This window comes from Chiloscyllium plagiosum, chromosome 27 (assembly GCF_004010195.1).
Source record: "Chiloscyllium plagiosum isolate BGI_BamShark_2017 chromosome 27, ASM401019v2, whole genome shotgun sequence".
Classification (NCBI taxonomy): domain Eukaryota; kingdom Metazoa; phylum Chordata; class Chondrichthyes; order Orectolobiformes; family Hemiscylliidae; genus Chiloscyllium; species Chiloscyllium plagiosum.
Window position 1 is genome coordinate 19865054 of NC_057736.1, and position 20368 is coordinate 19885421.

The following is a 20368-nucleotide window of genomic DNA, read 5'->3' on the forward strand; positions in this document are numbered from 1 at the left end:
CTGAGTAGATCTGTTTGAAGTCAGCGCAATGGTAGTGGCATGCATTACACTGAAAAGTAGCCTCATATTGAAGATGAAACTATGTAATAGTCACTCCAGTCAATACAGTCATGGACAGATACATCTAGAGCAGGGAGATTGGTGAGGATGACATCAAGTATGTTTCTCCTTCTTGTTAGTTTATTTGAATACTGCCACACCCAGTATAGCAGTTATGTCATTTAAGACTCACCCAGTTCAGTCAATAGTGATGCAGTTGAGTCACTCAGACAATGTCATTAAAGTTCCCACTAAAAGTACCTTCAATGTCTTCTCCACCCTCTGTGCTTTCTGCAAATGATGTTCAACATGGAAGAACATTGATTGATCAGTCTAGGAGAGGGGGAGGTTGTGTTATGTGGAAATCAGCAGAAGGCTGCCTTAACCACGTTTGGTCTGATGCAATGAAACTTTGTGGGGTCCAAAGTCAATGTTGAGGATTTTCGGGGCAACTCCCCTCTGACTGTCTATTCTCTATTGGGCCTGTCATCCTGGTGGGACAAGACATAACCATGACAGTAATAGTGTTTTTTGGGATATAGTCTGCAAGGTATGATTCTATGAGAGTGCCTGTCAAACTGTTGCTTAAACAATTTGTAACTATTTGGGTCAGAACAAAATCAGTAACGTTCAGAGGTTTTATGAGAAAAAGAAAAGAAAACCACAAAATTCACATTAAGTCCGAATTGCAAAAGATTTAGGTTCCTTTTTAAAGCCCATCCAAATGATGTGGCTTATATCTGTCTGTTTGCTGACTATTTATATCTGTTCCTCTTAATGGACCTATTACCACACAGTGTTAACATCAAAGATGTGTCTCATGTTAACCTTACCTCGCTAACTCGGAGTTTCCTGGTGTTCGATGGGACTAGTTTCCCTGCCTCTCGCCGTGGAACTGCAGCCATGGTGTAGATTTCCTTGCTGGTTTTCTGCTTTGATTTCAGGAGTGCAAGGCTTAGCTTGGTCGACATGCCAGGTAGGTTGGGATTGTACAGGCTGATACACCAACTGGCATACACTGAAGATCTTCGGTCAGTTTGCTGCACGGGATTTGGCTTGGTGTACTTCAGGTAGCACCAACTGACATTAGTCGTCGTATGGAGGCTCGGGAAGTGTAGGACCTGTTGGATGTCACTAACATCTGTCAGATAGGTGCTTGGCTTTGCAGGGCTGGGACAGGTGGGTGGCTCAAGTAAAGTGCTGGTGGGAGGTTGCTGGAGCTCTTGCGCATGGACTGGGGGTCTCTCTCGGACAGGCTCCTGAGTATCTTCCTTCTTCACTGGCCCTAAAAGCGGTTTATTTCCGTATTGGTGTACGGGCCAGGGTTTGTATACCTCTGATGTTCCAGGTGACTGAAGGGAGAACTGTGGGAGGGGCAGAGTCTGCTTTGCACTGGAGTCCCACTCTTGGGAGGTTTGTGTCGATGAGGCCGTTGACTCACTCAGTTGTTGTCTTGGCAGCTGAGGTTTCTGTCGTCTTGTAGCATCCTCTGCCCTTGAATGCATTACGCTTAAATGTTTAACTGGTTCAGTGCTCTCTTCAATCTCTTCCTCCTTCACACGTTTCTGTTGTTGGGTCTCCATGGTCAATTCTAAGCTACCTGCTGGAGACAACATTCGTTTGCTTCCCCCAATGGTGGTCTGGTAACTGTCTGTACCACACATGCCTTCTGTTGGTGATGTGAGTGGTATATAACCCTTTCTTTCTGTCATGGGAAATGGTATTCTTAAGTATGGCGATTGGAACAGATCTCTATGGTGGCTAGCAATCATCTGTGACAAATCGAGCCCCAGACCCTGCATGGCTTCAGTACATACAAGGGTACCTTTGGGCTTGCAATCTTCCACTCTGCAAATGACCACTGCAGAAGGACTTTCTGCTGACTGCGTCACCAACATTTGTGACAGAGTCGTGTACATGGCACTGCCATAGGTTGGCATATGGGTCTGGACCCTGACGGGCACTACAAGTGACACCACAGGCTGCAGGAGCTCAGGAAATTCAGTGACCGAGGGCTGTGATGCTGACAATGACGCAGTGCCTGGAGAGGAGATGGCTGAAGAGTGGACGGCGCCGGCTGAACTGTACTCGGACTGAGAAGGGAAAGGTGGTGAGCAAGAAGGAACGCGGACCGGGGGAGACAGATGTGATGGGTGTTTCTGCTCCCTGAAATGACCTCCGGTTTCTGCTTGCAGCTGAAAGGCAAGCTGCGAGTGCAATGGCAGGTAGGCAGCTTGTGAAGTGGATGAGGGAGCCAATCGCTGTCTGTGCAGCAGCGACGCAGGATGAACAGACAACTCGACAGGCTGCTGTAGCAGCTGTTGGGAGGCCTGCAATTGGGCTTGTCGAACGGGCAGCTGCGGTGATGCAAACAGAGGATAGGGGACGTGAGGCAGGGCTACAGGAGTTGAAAGCACCTCTGGCATCACCAGCGATGGCAGCAGCGATGATATCTGCCCTTGCTGTTGAAGGTGGTGTGGAGCTGGGAAGGGAGAGAGCTGCTGCTGCTGGTATTGCTTCTGCTGCTGCCCTGCTTGTGGTAATGGCTGCTGAAACACTTGGAAGGCCTCGGTTGGTGGTTGGGTGTAAAACAGTTGGGCAGCATCAGATGGCAGCTGGGAAACGCTGGGCTGGCAGGAGTGAGGCAATGGCGGGGGAGGGGGAGAATGATAACGAGAACTTAGCCCGTGAACAGAAGATTTGCCAGGAACGTGGGCTTGTTCGGGTTTCTCTTGGTTTGAACTGGATTTGGCCTCTTGCTCAGATTCGCCGTACCCACTCAATGAGGTCTGGCGTACCAAGAAACACCTTCTCCGCTCTTTCAAAGGGGAGGCCAGTTTTGGGCCGGAGGACGATTCGGAGGACAGGCTCCCATAATCGAAGGACTTGCTGCGGATTTCAGGTGTTTCTGAAGGGGGTTGCCCACTGGAGGCTTGTTCGGACGAGGACCGCCTCATTTCACGTTGGTGATGGTAATGAGCGGGCACGGTCAGCATGTGAGAGCCCGGGGGCCTGGCATGGATCTCCGACAGCGGCCCGGCCCCTTCCTTTAATGAGGAGGCTTCCCCTGGCTTGCAATGCTCTTCCCTTTCAAACGACGCCGAGTGGCTGGAACTGTGCGAGATACTGCTCTCTTGACTCGGGCTCCTCGCCAGCGTGACGGACTCAAAGCTCGATTCTCCCGAAGACTGCGACATCTCGGCCAAGCGCAACCTCTTCTTTTTGGGTGGCAGTTTCTCTGTCGGGAACTGCGAGAGGGTTTGACTTCTCTGAGGCCACTGGAACTCCTCGGGGGCTCTCTCTGGCTCTTTCACGGCCGCCTCCTTGTCCCTCTCCGATTTATCCGGCTCTTCGGTCACAAGAATTTCAGGGACTTGGATTTTGCGTTGCCGGACCAGACGGGCTTGTAAGGGATGGTGGTGGTGGTGATGGTGATGGCGAGGATGTTGAGGGACAGAGTGCCAACTTGGTTCTGCCCCCACCGACTGCGACGGATACTCAACTGATAGGGTTTCTTGGGAGCTCACGCTGCTGAGGTGCTCAAGAGATTCGGACTTCTCGAAAGAACTCGGCCTGCTGAGAGCATTGGTGTGCTGGATCACAGAGATCTCTTTTGCGGTCGCTCTTTTGCTGCTGCTGTCCGAACCCAGGACCTGAGTTTCCGTCGACGTGGGCCCAGCTCCGATGCCCAGCTCCAAGCCTGCTTCTGTGGCCTCACCCCTGGCTCCAGGGTGGGCCAATCCTGACGGGCTGCCAGCAGCCGGAGATGACAGAGGTGCCGAGCCGGGGGGAGCAGTGCCGACACTGGATGGCACGCTGGGCACCATGACAGGGGCTGATCGGCTGCTGTAGTCACCCGGCGGCTCCTCGTCATCCCCAAGGCTCTTCTCTTTCCTCCTCTTCCTCGCTGGTGTGAGCTCTAGTGATGGACGTAGCTTGTAGTGCACCATCTGTGGCTGCATGTCGTGAGGTAGAGCTCCGCGTTGGCTTTCTCGAGGAATGTGAGCCAGGTACGGCCTGGACCTTGGGGCCTGCAGTTCCGAACAGTAATACTTTTTGTGCGTTTCGTAGTTGTTCCGTTTGCGGTAGCGGGCCCCGCAGATGTCACACTCGTACATCAGCCCCTTCACCCGTGAACCCTTCTTGGTCTTTTTGGTGGGATCGCCCTCCTCAGGCTCCTGCTCCTCGCCCGACCTGCCAGGTGGTGCCTGCATCTCTTTGGCTGAATAGCCGCCTTCCCCCGTCTGGTACTCCATGCCCGAAGGCAACTCAATGGCCTTCTGCCTCTTCAGCATACGGTGCTGGGAGACGAGCCCGTGGCTCTGGCTGAAGACCTGCCCAGGATCAGCCATCCTATCGTCAAAGGAGTAGCTTCCCTTGAACGTTGGCGGGAAACAGGCACTGCCCGCAGAAGGCATGGAATTGCTTCTGGTCAGAGGCACTGTTTCAGTGGCACTGTGGACATGGCGCGCTGCTGCTGAGAACGGGTGTCTACTGGGATCGGAGCCCAACAACTTCATGTCAAACTGGAAGGATTCTCTGGAGGTACTTGGCTTTGGAGACTCAATGCTACCGCGTCTGGACAGTGAGGTTCTACGAGGCTTGACGCTGTCGATTTGACTGGTATCCACCACCGCCTCGTTGATGGTAATGAGCTTGGTGATGTGTTCAATAACATTCTGTTCCATCTGGGCCTTGGGCAGGGAAAAGGAAAGGGAACTGGGCTTATCTTCCAAGGCCATGGGCTGCATTCTCTGGGTGGCACTTGCTGCTATCATGGAGGTTTTCTGACTGTACCGACCATACTTGCCGAGGATGATCTCAGCGTAAGACTTTGCGCTGGCCTGGGGAGGACTGATTTGCAGCTCTGCGCTTTCCGAGCGGGAGAAATAACCCGACTCTGTGCTCCCTTTGCTCCCAGGACTCAGGAAGGTCTGGGACTGTTCATCGGCCAGCGCCCTTCTCCTCTCACTGAGCCGGAGTGCCAGTTTTTGCTTGATGGTGTGAGAGTCTTCGGGCTTGTGGCTGAAGGAAAGATCGAGGGAGGATTCGGAGACCTGCGAGCCTTCTTCCAGCGATGGCGTCTCATTCTGCTGAGTTGCTGTGAAGCTTGCTCGCCTGGGGCTCAGTTCCTGGGCACCGAGGGAGCTGGAGCTTGGAATGTGCTTGTGTTTGGGGGGCAAGTCGGTGAGCGAGTGGGCAGACATTGCCGCGGTCTCGTCCTCTGAGTCTGTGCTTTCATCGCCCTCGGTGTGCTCCTCCGGCTCGTCCCCGCTGAGTTTCTCCATCTCCAGAGTGGAGGTCCCCGCCAACATCTCCCCCTTGGTTCCTGGGACAAGCCCTGCTTTAAGCTTGTGAGCGTGGGACTTGCGATGCTTGTACAAGTTGCTCTTCGTCTTGAACGAGAAGCCGCAGGAGTGGCAGGGGTAAGGGCGCTCGCCCGTGTGGGACCGGATGTGTTTCTGGAGGACGCTGGGCTTGGCGCAGGGCCGCCCGCAAAAATGGCAGATGTACTTGCCGGGCTTTTGAGGCTTTCTCTCCTTCCTGGGTGCCTCGTCTTGCTTCAGGGGCACCTGGTGGCTGTAGACAGGGTCCTCTTTGGGGCAATGGGAGGGGAGAAGGTGCCCGCCGTGCGACGGAAGCCCACCGTGGACGTAAGAGCCCGATGCCACGGGGCCTCGAGGGTCAAACAGCTGCCAGGAGCGTCTCTCCAGACCGAGCTCCGGCTTTACTGGGGCCATGAAGACTGGGGGCATGGGCTGCTGCCGGAGCTGGGCTGGCCCGGGTTGCGGTTGCTCAAAGGAATAACTGCAGGGGTGGGGTTTTGGCTGCTCGGGCCCTGGGGTCAGTGGGTGAGCCCGCTCCCCTGTGGGAAGCTGCAGCGGGGCTGAGAAACACGGAGGAGGAGGGACAACGTCACCACCAAGGCTTCTTGGAGGATGGAGCTGGCTTGGTTGGTAGGCAATGGTGGACCTTACAGTGGAGGGAGAGATATCACCTGTGCCCGGTGTCCTGCAAGGGCTCTGTTCAGCCCTTCCTGTACTCTTCTGGTGGGCACCACTTGGCTCAGGATCCATGACCTTCAAGTACTATTGCGTTGGAGCTTGGCAGGATTCATTTGCTAAACGTTGCGTCTTTTAGGAAACAACAAACCCCTGCGCTGATCGCATTTGTTGAGAATGCTGCAACAGTTTATTGTGTTACGGTGCTGATAAAAGTGTTCCTGCTTGATAACTGATGCAAAGAAAAGGGACATTTATTTAAAGTTCACTTCATGGCGAGTTTCTTTGAAGGCAATTATCAATCGTATGCAACTTCGAGATTGTCATTCCAAACCATTTTTCTGGAACCTTCTTCACAGCTTCTGTTTTCTTCCATTATAGCCTGGAGTTGACTGTATTCCTTCAACCAAAACACAAAGGACAGTCAGTTATTGCACTTGTATGACGCATCCTTTAATGCAACATGTACTTGTATTGCACTTGTGTGAAATGTTCTAAGGCACTGGCTGAAAGTTTGACTCATCAAGACTTAAGGAGATTTTAGGGCAAGTGGCAAAAAGCTTGGTCAAACAACGAGATGCACAAGGGCATCATAAGGGAGGTGGAATGAAGTGAGATTTACAGAGAGAATTCTGGAATTTGGGATCAAGACAGCTAAATGCAAAGTCACCAATGGTGCATCAGTGAAAACTGAGGATAAGCAAGAGGCCAGACAATGTTTTGCATGCCGAGGCAACTCAGCTACGTTCAAGCCTTTTACAAAATAAGTACTGGCTGTTAGATTCCGTGCCAAAGGTTTCCTAGGCATTTTATTTTTGGGGAGGATCTTGCTGTGTAATTAATCCTGAAAAAAAAGAATACAGAAATGATTCACGCCAACTTGGTTTGACCTTAGCTCTTGTTTCTAAATTACTGTCTTCTGGAACCTCAGGTAAAGGTGCCTACAGGTGACTTCAGCCTGACACTGAATATTACCCCTCCTCAAGTGTGTTGCCACTTAAGTCATCACCAACCTCACAGTACAAGGTTTGACAATAATTGTGGCCTCACCCATGTTCCACAAACAAATAAAACAAAAATCAAAGTCCTCCAAGCCATTCTATCAATACTCTGATATCTTTATGCATGGGTATCAGTAGATCACACACACACGTCTCCAGTAAAACAGGTCTAAAACTGCATCAACTAATCAATTAAACTAATTAAAGAAAGAACGAAGACTGGTGGACATGGTCAGCAGGTTAGAGAAACAAGCTTAATGTTACAATTCCTGTTTGGGATTGAACAGAATGAAGCAAGTATTAAGCCTGGGAAAAGCAGAGTGGAGCAAAGACAAAAGGAGAAATGCTGGAATGACTAAACGACTCAAGAGATAATGGCTGAAGCTTGATAGGATTTTATTGAGATTAGCAAAGAAAGCAGGAATAGTAATGGAAAATGCTAGAAATACCCAGCATATCCAGCAGCATCCGTGGGAGGTGGAAGAGAGGCAGAGGCAATGATTCAAGTAAATGACTTTTCATCAGAATAGAATTATCCAGTTCAAACAGAAAGTCATTCGCCTGAAATGTTAACTCTATTGACGCTGCCAGACTTGCTGAATCTTTCCAGTATTTAAAGACTAGAGTCATAGAGATGTACAGCACGGAAACGGACCCTTTGGTCCAACCCGTCCATGCCGACCAGACATGCCAACCCAATCTAGTCCCACCTGCCAGCAGCTGGACCATATCCCTCCAAACCCTTCCTATTCATTCTCATTTCAGATTTCCAGTATCTGCAAAGATGGTAATAGAAATAACAGAAGTAATCGGTACCTGCACTTGCTGTCTGAAAAGATGGGAGCAGTATTTATGAATAAAAGTTATTTAAATCAATGTGAAAGTGGGAAGCCTCATCAAAAATGCTTGAGCTTCCATTCAACATGCTCCAACAGTACTTGAGGCTAAGAACAAGAGAGGTCAGCGTGCGAGAGGGGGTACAGAATTAAGAGAACAAGCAAGTGAAAGCTCAGGGTGACATGCAGTTGGAGATGTTCTGATTCTCCTCCTCAGTGGCTTAACAGATTCTCAAATGAGAAAAAATGGAATTAACAAGTAAAATAACTTTTCAGCGAAACGGAGAAGTTACAATGGTTATAGCTTTGGAATTTCCAACTCCTACAGATGGTCAGCTGTGCTGATTTCTACTGAGTTATTGGTGCAGGCAGGAGACAATAGGGGTGGGGGGGGGGGGGGGGCGGAGTTGGGGTGGATGTGGAGCAAGAGATGGGGAAGTTAAGTTTGGAAGTGACATGTGCCAGGGTCAGTGTGTGGGAGAAATGTGAAATGGGACATCACATTCAGATGTAGCTGAAGAAATTCTGCGGAGCAAACTGGAGTAAAACTAACTTTTACAAAGCTATTGTTGCTGAGGAATTGCAGTAACGCGGAGGGAAGGCTGAGTGTATTAAATGTTTAAGCAACTAATGTTTAGTGATTTCAAATCAGCAAAGACCCAAACAGAACTCCCTCATTTTGCTCTAATCATTGAAGATCTTCCTCTTCACTTTAAGAATTCCAGGGAAAATATATATCTCCTCGCTTATCCTTTTGATATAAAATCTTGTTTCTCTAAACTACAAACAGTTTATTTTTCTCAATATGGCTCAGGCAGGCACTCAATACCAGGATTTCTAAACAGAAGTGAACTTGTCATTCTGAGATAACTCTAAATATATTTTGTAAATACACCTCCAATTCTATTATCACTTATTTAGCAAAAGAGTGGAGTCTCAGCTACTTGGACTGAACTTTTAAAGTTATCTCCCGTCTTGGTTGTGTTAGGAGTATTAATTTCAAATTTTTAGCATCAAGAGAAGCCATTTTGTCCAACTAGTCCATGCCTGCCAATAATGGTCTGTTGCCTCTGTCATATAACTGTCAGCATAAACTTCTTTCTCCCTTACTTACTTATCTAACTTCCTCTTAAATGCATCTATGCTCTTTGCCTGAACAACACACGTGATGACAAGTTTCATACTCTCACCACAACATACCCTAATCACAGGTATGACTAGAAATGACTAAACTATGAACCATTAAGATTAATGGATTGGAAATGTCAGGGAGGAGCACAGCTTAATTTCCAAGTATGCACCACTAACAGATGCTATGGAAGTTTAATTCCTTAATTCTTCAATGACAGGTGACTGTAAGGAATTATTCCTCACAATACTAAGAAACAGGATATGTCTAACTGTAATATATTGAAAGCCTTGGGTGCCGTATAGCCTTAGGGTAAGTTCACTAGTATGTGCCATTTCCCACTGCGCTGTCAACAAACAGAATTATTTTTTGAAGCCAGCAGACCTGCTGACTGACTGTGAGAAAACTCCTTGGTAGATCAGCTAGTCATAGAGATGTACAGCACGGAAACAGACCCTTTGGTCCATCTTGTCCATGCTGACGAGATATCCCAACCTAATCTAGTCTCATTTGCCAGCACTTGGCCCACATCCCTCTAAACTCTTCCTATTCATACAGCTTCATAAAAATACATTAAAAACCTCAAATGCATTTATTCTTAGAGTGGATTTATGCTTACTTGCCTCAGGAAGTTTATGCTAAGTGTCCACATAAGCCTGCTCCCTGGAGGCAAGTCCAGGGAATGAGTCCCATACCAGAGGCTGTCTTGGGGAGGCAAGGCCTTGCAAACCTGAAAAGATGCCTTGAGTTTTGAAGGCCATTTTGTGGTCTGGAGGCTCAGTGCCGGCACAGACTTGGTAAAGGGGTTGTAATTTGATTACTTTTTCAAACTCATTTTATTCTTTTGCTGGATTATTTATAATTCTTTCAATTCTGTACCAAATGCTTAAGAATCTGTATCTCAGTATCCTGTACCTAAGATGGCGCCACATTACAAACTTTTCATTGCATTCATTTGAATGCGCGTGACAATAAAACCAATCTGAATGCTGAGCAAACATTGTCAACATATGCTTTTATTTCTTTCACCTGAATACAGAAAGCATGTCAAAGTGAGCAAGCAAGCAAAGTATCTCGGGTTATTATTGGTAATGGTAATTTGGCACGGTCCTTGGGGGATGATAGGCATTTCTCTTTAAGTGGTCATACAGGTTGGTGTACACTCAATGGGTCATAGTGAGGAGGCAGGTTACCACGAACAATCACAGCCAGAATGAGGATTGAGCCTGTTGTATTGGTATCGTTCTACATCACACTCAAGCCATCTAGCCAACTGAGCTAACTGACACCAACAGGTTGGAGATAAATAGCAGTTAATGACCTGAAGTTATAAGCTGTCTAACTCCAAATCCAAGCTCCTAACTTGCCTCAATTACAGGTTGCTGGAGTAAGTGCTCAGACAGAGCTGGTCAGTGCGCATGCTTCATTAATAAGTACACAGACCACCATTTGCCATGAACCTAACTTTAATTCTAAGAACATGACTGCCCTCTAAATCACAGAATCCTACAGCACAGAAGGCAGACATTCGGCCCAATAAGCTGCATTTATGTAGTATACTAAACAGAGTAAAGAACTCAATGTGTTTCACAGGACCATTTATCAAAATAGGTTTGAAATTTACCACAAAGACATAACAGGACAAGTGACCAAAAGTTTGGTCAAAAAAGTAAGTTTTAAGGAATATCTTAAATGAGATGAGACAGCGTAGAGGGTTTGAGAGAGGAATTCCAGAGGTTAGGGTTGGAGCAGCTGAAATTACAGTGACTAATGATAAAACAGGAAAGTGGAGTTAAGGCAGAGGTGAAATCAGCCACGATTGTATCCAATAACAGGGCAGGCTCAAGGGCTGAATTAACTTTATCTACTCTTGTTCCTAGTTCTTATGTTCTAACAAATAAAACAAAGGAGCACAGGGATCCTGATGGATTGTCAAACTGGAGGAGATTACAGAGGGTTAAAATGGAGGAATTGAAAACAATGACAATGACACTTTTAAACCAAGGGCATTGTAAATTAGGAGTCACTGTAGGCCACGAAGAAAGCTAAGAGGTGAGCAGGATTTGGTCCAAGTTGAAATGTAGAGGACAAAGTGTAATACTAGCTGATCATTATCAAGGGTTGAAGATGGGAGTATTGGTCAATTCTGGTAGAAACAAAGAATGGATTGTGGAGACTTGATTGAAACACATTCCAGATAGTCTGTTTCCTGCTGTCCCGCTGTAGTCTCATGAATCAGAATCAGTTATACAACAGGGAAACAAAATTTTGGTGCAAATCATTCATGTTGACCAGACATTCTAATCTGACTAAGTCCCAGTTGCTAGTTTTTGGCCCATATCCCTCTAAACCCTTCCTATTCATATACCTAACCAGATGCCTTTTAAATGCTGTAATTGTACCAGCCTCCACCACTTCGTCTGGCAGCTCATTCCATACATGCACTGCCCTCTGCATGAAAAGGTTACCTCTTGGGTCCATTTTAAATCTTTCCTCTCTCACTTTAAATCTAGGTCCTCTAGTTTTGGACTCTCCCACCCTAGGAAAAAGACCTTTTCTGTTCACCCTGTCCATGCCTCTCATGATTTTATAAATCACTATAAAGGTCACCTTTTGAATTTCTGACGCTCAAAGGAAAATAGTCTGAAAAGGCTGAGGCTGTCTCTATACATCAAACCTTCTAGTCCAGGGCACCCAGTAGACAGCAGGACAATTTTCCAAGTCTACAAATGCAATGTAATAAAAGTTAAACCCCAATGCACAATCTCTTTGTATCTTAGATTTGGGAGTCTAATTGCTACATGGATCCACAACCAAGAGAAAGGTGGGATGTTAGCCCACCAATGGCAGGAAGTGTGGTTGGAAATCATACGATGAGACATCCAGGAATATTTCTAAAGTTGTCAACTCCAAACTCTTAAAGTCTTATCGATTTATGTCAGCTCACACTGGTATTTTCTACTCCGTGTTCTGTACTGTGTCAATTCCAGAAGTCCAGGAGATTAATCTTCAGTTGATTCAGCTATTTGGTATAAAATTAGGTGTGGAAATCTATTCATTTTATTGTAGCCATATTGTTACAGTCCTTCAGTCATGTTCCATTAGTTGTATGCTATATACAATGTATACTACAAATCAAAACATCTCAGGGGTTTAACTGCCCAAGTACAACAAGTTATTTAGCTAAAGCACTTATGTTCATGCTTTGCTGCCACAAAAACCAGTCAATATTACTTAAGACTAAAGGGTAAGGAATTATTCAATTAAAAGCAAATCAATTGTACATTAATTCTGACTGCTGCAGACAGATCAGGAGAAAATTTAGTTGGATTCTTTCATTCAACCAGAACAATAAAAGCATGCTCAACCTGATCTGCAGAACAAGAATTGCTACTCTGGGGATTTTTGTTTAAAAATGACTTATTTGGATTTTCTTTTAAAAAAGAGCTCGATAGAGTTGTGTAGCTCAAACATGCAATGGTTCCCTGCAATTAACAGCATATTGTGGAGAAAAACATCTTAATATTTTGTCCCTTTGATTAGAACTGTACACAATTTGAAAACAAAACGTGTGTCATTCCAAATCATCAGCCCCATCCAATTGTAGAGAATGGAACAAACAGAACTTTCATAAAATAGCGTTTCAAAGTGCTGCTTTTGTTGTTTAATAATACTCATTAAGAGTATATCTTTAATGTATACAGGACCAGTAGATGCAAAGTAGATTCAATCATTTGAAATGCTTTTCACAACCCCAGAATATTCCAAAGTTTTTTTACAGCCAACGAGATGCTTTTCTGAGGCATAATCAGTATTACAGAGAAGGAAATGCAGCAGCCCATTTGTACAAAGTCCTACAAGTACCAATGAGATAAATGATAATTCATATTGTTACAGAATAATTAAATGTCAGCCAGAACTTTGATGGAATTACCCTGCTCTCCTTCAAATCATGGAATAGGATAAAATCAAAGAATAGTTAAGCACAGAAGGAGGCCACTTGGCCCATCATGTCTGTGTTGGCTGTAAAATGAGCTACACAGCCTAATCCCGCTTTCTAGCATTTGGTCCATAGCTCTGCAACTTACGGCACTTGAGTCGCATCGACAGATATCTTTTTAATGAATGGAGGGTTTCTGCTTTTACTGCACTCACTACAGGCAGTGAATTCCAGATTCCATGTATCTTTTACAACTGCATCACAGGGAGGAGGCTGTCTCAGTTTGCCATCTTGTTTGAAAGCTGGCACTTCAGTCAGTATTGAATTCCCTCAGTACTGCACGGAGTATCCACTTGGATTATGTGCCGGATCTGAAAATGGACTTCAATCCACAACCTTAATGATACAGAGGTGAGCATGTTACACCATAGAATGACTGATTCTTTATTGTTGTAACACATTGAGTAACTAAATGTATATTTAGTTTTGTTCTGTCATCAGAACAAATGAAATCTAGAAGCTAATTAGTTAATTTTTGGATGTAGCTAGAATTAGGAACAGAATCCCATTTTCTTGCAATGTTTATCCACATGTTCTAAGTTTATGTTTACTTATGGATGGCATGTGTGACCCAAACTTGTTCATTCCTGATTTGTCTTTTAATACAGCCTTACCCCTCCTCATTTCATTAACTTGCTTCACCTCTGGAAGCCTCTGAGAGTTCCAATTCTGGCCTCTTTCGCATCTGAGGCTTTTATTACTCCATCACCAGTGGCCCTGCAATTACCTAAGCCCCTACTCGGGCGCACGGTGGCACAGTGCTGCCTCGTGGTGCTAGGGACCTGGGTTCAATTCCCGCCTCGGGCGACTGACTGTGTGGGGTTTGCATGTTCTCCCCGTGTCTGTGTGAGTTTCCTACCACAGTCCAAAAAGAACATGCAGGTTAGGTGAATTGGCCTTGCTGAATTGTCCATAGTGTTAGGTGAAGGGGTAAATGTAGGGGAATGGGTCTGGGTGGGGTGTGCGTCGGTGTGGACTTGTTGGGCTGAAGGGCCTGTTTCCACACTAAGTAATCTAATCTAAAATTAAAAAAAACATCCTACCCTGCCTCTTACTGCTCCATTAAGGCAGTCCTTCAAAAACTTACCTCCTGTGTCAGTATTCCCTCACATCAAACAATTTCACATTTTATAATGACTGAGCTCCTGAGAAACAACTTGTACATTGTTCTACATGTAATGCAACTTTGTAAAAACAAATAGTTGTTGACTTGGAAATTTACTGCAACAAATTACTCCAATGGATACAGGCACAGCAAATGTATCTATAACAGATTGTGCTATACCCAGTGTTGGTGTTAAAGCACTGCAGATATTTGGAAAACTGATCATTCACATACCCAGAAAACCCAGTTGATCAAATCATCAATACTCAATCCATATCTAAAAATGGAAAATGCTGCATAATCTCACATGATCTGGCAGCATCTGCACAGAGAAAGCAGTGTTAATGTTTTGAGTCTGGAATTATTCTGAAGAAGGGTCAGTCTGCTTTCCTTCCAGATTCTACCAGACCTGCTGAGTTTACCTGGTATTCCTGTTTTTGCTTCAGATTTCCAGCATCTGCAGTGCTCTGTTTTACCACATCTAAAGGTGTAATACTCTTTATCTACTTCACATACTGTTTTGGTTTTTTACATAAAATTCAAATTGTGAACACATCAATGATTTCATTACATTTTAGATATGGTAGGAATATTACTCAAACCCTCTCTTTATACTCTTGACCTTAGTTATTTGCCAATTAACCTATGATTTCCAATCTGAAAAGAAATGAAGTTATCGGCTAACTTCCCTTTTCCCTCCTAAATTCACAAATTTGTCTCGGTATTATGTCAACCCCTGGCCATCGTTCCATCAACTCCAACCATATTTCAGGAAAACTTGTTTTTGACATATCCTTGTCTCTAAAATCAGCAAGTTACCTAAAAGGCACTCAACAAGACTATCACTGTGCTTTCCTTTGGATTATACATACTACTGTAATTGCTGTTGTAGCAGGATCCCAGCACATTATAGATCCATCACAAGGCATCACTGGGAACATTCCTATCCCATAAAAGATCAAAACTCAGACCATTCTAACTTGAATTATGAGACAATACAGTTTCCTGCCTGAGATTTTCTGGTCAGGTTTCATTCTCACGAGTCAGAGCTGAACTGATTTCTACAAAGTCCCTTACGTCTGTGGAAAGAATTTGGTCTCAGAATTTGATGGCACTATACTTGTTTAACTGGTGTAAAATGGATCCAGTATGGTCAATGCCACCCACTATACTGGTGATAATAGTTGGCATCCTGTCCACCTCAAATTAAATCTAGACCTTTGGAAAAAAATCGGTAGTGGGACCCCGTTGCCTGTTGCTGGCACATCTTCCAGATTGTTCCACAAATGGTGGCAGTGAACAAAGATGTAACTAGTTTCCTCAAGTACCTGGCATTCTAATCGGCAATCTGTAAAAGAGACACTGGACGACGCTATCCAAAATGTGAAGAAGAAAGAACAGTGAGACATTCTCAACCATTGTCTACCCTCAACTTTACCGCTGGTCTCTCATGAAGCACTTTGGTGACCGGTGAGTTACCAAACTAGGCCATGGTGAATGGCATCTTTAGCTTGCTGACACTACCTTCAGGAAGCTGGTTGAGAGACTCCTTGCACACCATCTTGTGTTTTGCTCGTAGTTTCGGATGTGATGTAATGAATGATTTTTCCTGATATGATTTAATAAGCTGCTTGAGAGAAGCTTGATACCTCTCAGCTTTTGAACCTCCTTCCTGATTTCATAGGATCACAGAATCCTCACAGTGAGGAAGCAGGCCTTTCGGCCCATCGAGTACACACCACCTCTCCAAAGGGCACTCCATCCAGACCCACCTCCTACCCTGTCCATGCAATCCTGCATTTCCCATTGCTAATCCATCTAAAGTGCACATCTCTGGACACTACAGGGCAAGCTTTGGACTGTGGGAGGAAATGGGAACATTCGGTGGAAACTCATGCAGATACGGGGAGAATATGCAAACTCCGCACAGACAGTCACCCGAGGGTGGAATAGAACCCATTCCTGGTGCTGAGAGGCAGCGGTGCGCACCAATCAGCCACCATGCTGCCTGGTTTCCCCATCACAAACAACACTGAGGGAATGAGATGTGTTTTCGGTCTCTAGCATTGTGACTGTGCTTGTCCGTCTTTGTTATAAGTCTCAGTGAATATTAAAGTTTATTGGCTCCTGACAGCATAAACCTGGGGAAGAAAAAGAAAGTCCCAGTTCATGCATATTGGCTGGACAGGAGCAGTGGGCTAACTCTTCCGTATTATTCCAACAACAAGACTATTCTATTTCTTCAATGAGTGAGACTGCCCAACCAAATACTGAAATTAGTTCACACCCTGCTATGGATAGTTTTCCCGAAGAGCTGAACTGAGTCTACCCAAGCTCATTTCTGTTATGACCACTGTCCTGTCAGCCAGTTGGCATTAGAAACTTTGCTACCAGTGAATTATTATTGAAGCAGAGCTCTACCTCTTGACTACATTAATGCCATGGGGATGGAGTCTTTGAACCCAATACAAAGTGACCAGTCAGTGATTCCGTAACAGAAACACAAATGGGCAACATGAAGTAGGTGTTGCAGAAGATCAGTGTTGGTCCTATTCCAGCTCATTGATCAGACATGGTCTAATATCAGTTGCTCATTATATACAAAGAGAAAATATAGAAATGGCATGTTGGAAGGATTCCTCTGAAAATCTTGCATTTAAGAAAAGTATCTTTCATGACCCAAAGTGCGACACAGTTAATTAAGCACGTTTTCAGTGTAGTCACTCAGTATCATTTGAGGGGTGGCAGATTTAAAACTGATGATGAGGAATTACTTTTTTCAAAGGGTCATGAATCTATGGAATCCAATAACCCCAGGAGTGAGGTGGATACTGGGACACTGAATAAATCTGAGGAGGAGAGAGATTTTCATTTAGTAACAGGTTAAAGGATTATGGAGAGAGGGCAGGACAGTGGAATTGAGATCATGATTATATTAAATAGTTGAGCAAGTGCGAGGGGCTAAATTGTCTACTCCTAGTTCTTATGCCCTTAATATTGGTTCAATATTGGAGTCATCCCCTGTTCATAGGGCCATGGGACCTTTGACATCCACTTGAGTGGGCAAATGGGTCCTTGGTTGAATACCTACGGATAAATGTGAATATGATTGACAGTGCATCATTCCCAGAGTACTAAATGGCAATTGTGGGCTCATGTCTCTCAAGTGGGGCACGAGCCTACAATCTTCCCAAGTTTGTGTGCTGAGTAACTGAGCTACTGACTGATGATATTCTAGGGCTTGGATGAAGGACAAGGTCAGAAGTTAGTGTTACAGCTGACCGGATATTGAACAAAATTGCAAAAGGGTGAGAACAATCTGAGGAAGAAGCTCAGCTAAATGGGTTTAAGTGCAATTGACTGGGGACTGGCATTACTTGTCATGTTGCACTGTGCTGCCGAACGTCCATTATTATACTCACTCCAGGGATCATTGCCAGCTCCAGCTGAATTTGATCCTCAAGGTTCTCAGACATGACCCCCTCCCACAATCCCTCAACCCTGAGCTTCCCTCATTGGTTGCCCAAACACACACTTGCTTTTCTGATTAGATAATTTTTGATTGTCAGTAAAGACGGTTTTCTTGCCCCAAACAATAATACAGTTAACACACAATAGGACTGAAATTTTGTTTTTTTTTTGATGGTTTCTTGATGTTTCACCTACATTTTGCCCATTGTAGCATCCTGGAGCTTAACCATTATTTCTTTCGGACTTTAAAATAATCCTGGAGGTTTGACAGCCCACCTGCAGGAGATTCAAGCTGCTTTGGGAAGTTTCAGGGTCAGCACAGTTTGAAGTGAACTTAAACTATAAGCAAGAGAGTGAAAGCATGTGGGTCATTTAGCACACAAATCAACTCACACTCAACTGCAAAGCCAAGAAAATTGAAAAATAACTGATGGATAATTTCAATCTTAGAATATTTCCATACATCTGAGCAAAACTCCTGATGTACCTGCAGTTCCTGATTTTGGTTCTTCACAAGCTCCTGTTTTAGTTATCTCTGCAAAAGGAAAACACAAAGATTAATAAAGAAAAATGGAAGTAATGTCACAGTTGATGTACTTGGACTGTTAAAGACAGAGCTGCATCAACCCTCTAATGTATCATTGAAATTGCCTGACATTTTGCCTTTGTATTTTTCATAGAATCCCTACAGTGTGGAAACAGGCCATTTGGCCAAGAAGTCCACACCTACTCTCTGAAGAGTAACCCACCCAGACCCATCCCCCTATCCTATTACTCTACATTTCCCCTGACTAATGCACCTAACCTACGTATCCCTGAACACTATGGGCAGTTTAGCTTGGCCAATTCACCTAACCTGCACATCTTTGGACTGTGGGAGGAAATGGAGCACCCGAAGGAAACCCAAGCAGTAACGGAGAGAATGTGCAAACTCCATACAGATAGTCACCAGAGGCTGGAATTGAACCCAGGTCCCTGATGATATGAGGCAGTGGTGCTAACCACTGAGCCCCCATGCCACCCTTCAAATTCAATGAAACATTGCTCCACGGCTAGGATTGACAATCTGATATGATATTTCCTAGGAGTTGTGATCACATGACTTCTGGCTTCCAGTGAGTCCCCATTCCACATTATCAGTCACGAGATATGTCCGGTCTCAGGAAGACTCTCCTTCCTGACAATTGAGAAGCTAACAATATTTTTTATTAAAAAAACACAATTGGATCATTTTGACTGCCAGTTGAACTGGTATTTTCAATTCAGTTTCCAATCCATGGATTAGTAATCCAGAACCATAGGTTAATGTGCCAGGGGTATGAATTCAGATCTCACTACAGCAGGTGGTGAAATTTGATCCAATAAACATCAAGAAGAAATTAAATAGTCTCAAGACAACTACATACTCCTAGTCAATTGTCATAAAAGTCCAGCTGGTTCAGTAATGTTCTTTAAGGAAGGAAATCTGCCGTTCTTTCCTGGATCTGGCCTACATATGACTCCAAACCCTCAGCAATATAGTTGATATTTAATTACCTTCTTGGAAAAATTAACAATGGTCAATAAATACTCATGAATGATTTAAAGAAAAAACGTGATAAGGGAAATTCAAATCAAAAGGCTCAGTTTATTTTTTAAAATGGTCGTGCAATTTTGATTCCTTAATACAAGATTCAAGATAGCATTGACACAGAGCGATGCTTTGTGAGTTCTCTTAGGGGGGATTGGGAGGGGTTGGGGTGGAAGGATTGGAAGTTACTTGCAGCAATGTTTTGGGATTAATTTTTTCCAATCACTGGAGACTGTAGGCAGTAAACAAATTTAGTATGGAAAAGTCCTCAATCCCAGAATTATCCACTCCCCACTAACCTTCCCCTCCATATCCACTCATCCATCAGTAAAAGAGCAGTTAAAATACCCACAGTAATTGAGGAAGAAAAAGAAAGAGAAAATGAACTGCTACCAAAACATATCATTGCAGATATTTCCTGTTAGTTCACCGCAATAGTTATTTCAGCAGTCACCCAGTCTGACAGCATATGTAGCCAATACAAATAGCTTTGGCAATGCAAAAGGCCAATGAAAACAATTATCCCACTTTCAATTTATGATACTATAGGCTTGAATCTGGGATCCAAAAGACTAAAGGCTTCAAAACACACATCAGCCTTGCAAAGTTACATTCAGACTGCATGGAGGAAGAGAGCACCAGATATCTGAAAGATATCTGCAACAGAAACACTTCCACGTTGTTAGTTCTTGGAAGGAGAGATATTGAGGTTAAATTTTGCTAGCCGTTTCTTTTTCGATAGGTCTTTTCTAGTAAAACAGAGTTGACTTTTCATACTGTTTCACAAAGAGCAGCTCTAACTCATAGCAGGTAGTGCTGGATGTGCGAGACCGAAATGTGGAAAACAGAGAGAAGAAGAAAGGGAGAGAATGGGAGCAAGAGGACGTGAAAAAGAACAAACAGAAAAAGTGGGCATTTGAAATCTGTTGAATTGGGAACGGTTGGCCCCTGAAAAGTTATGGAGTTGTGCACCACTAAAAAAAGAAATATTCCACATCTAAGCAGTGAAGAATAGCCATCCAGGTCATCACACTGAGGAATACTGGAATTGCTTTTTCAGGAATAACTAGATAAAAGGATCCAGGTCTATCATTTTCATCTCCCATTGTCCTGGCAGTCACATGATACCTCAGCAATAGATTTGTTTTTAATCAACCACAGCAATAAAGCTTTATAACAGACTCAGGCACGAGACGATGAAAATCCCCAGTGGTA

The 20368-nt window shown here is 44.6% G+C and overlaps 1 protein-coding gene across 4 annotated transcripts in view; it reads right to left on the reverse strand.

Moving 5' to 3' along the window:
- LOC122563625 (transcription factor HIVEP3) overlaps positions 1–20368 on the reverse strand; it is a 393299-nt gene that overhangs the window by 60436 nt on the left and 312495 nt on the right. For all 4 annotated transcript variants that reach the window (XM_043717599.1, XM_043717601.1, XM_043717598.1 and 1 more), the window contains 2 exons: positions 18071–18118; positions 873–6441 (listed from right to left, as the gene is read on the reverse strand). In XM_043717599.1, the coding sequence (XP_043573534.1) occupies positions 873–6116 (5244 nt within the window). In that variant the 5' untranslated portion in view covers positions 6117–6441; positions 18071–18118. The remainder of the gene's footprint in view (positions 1–872; positions 6442–18070; positions 18119–20368) is intronic.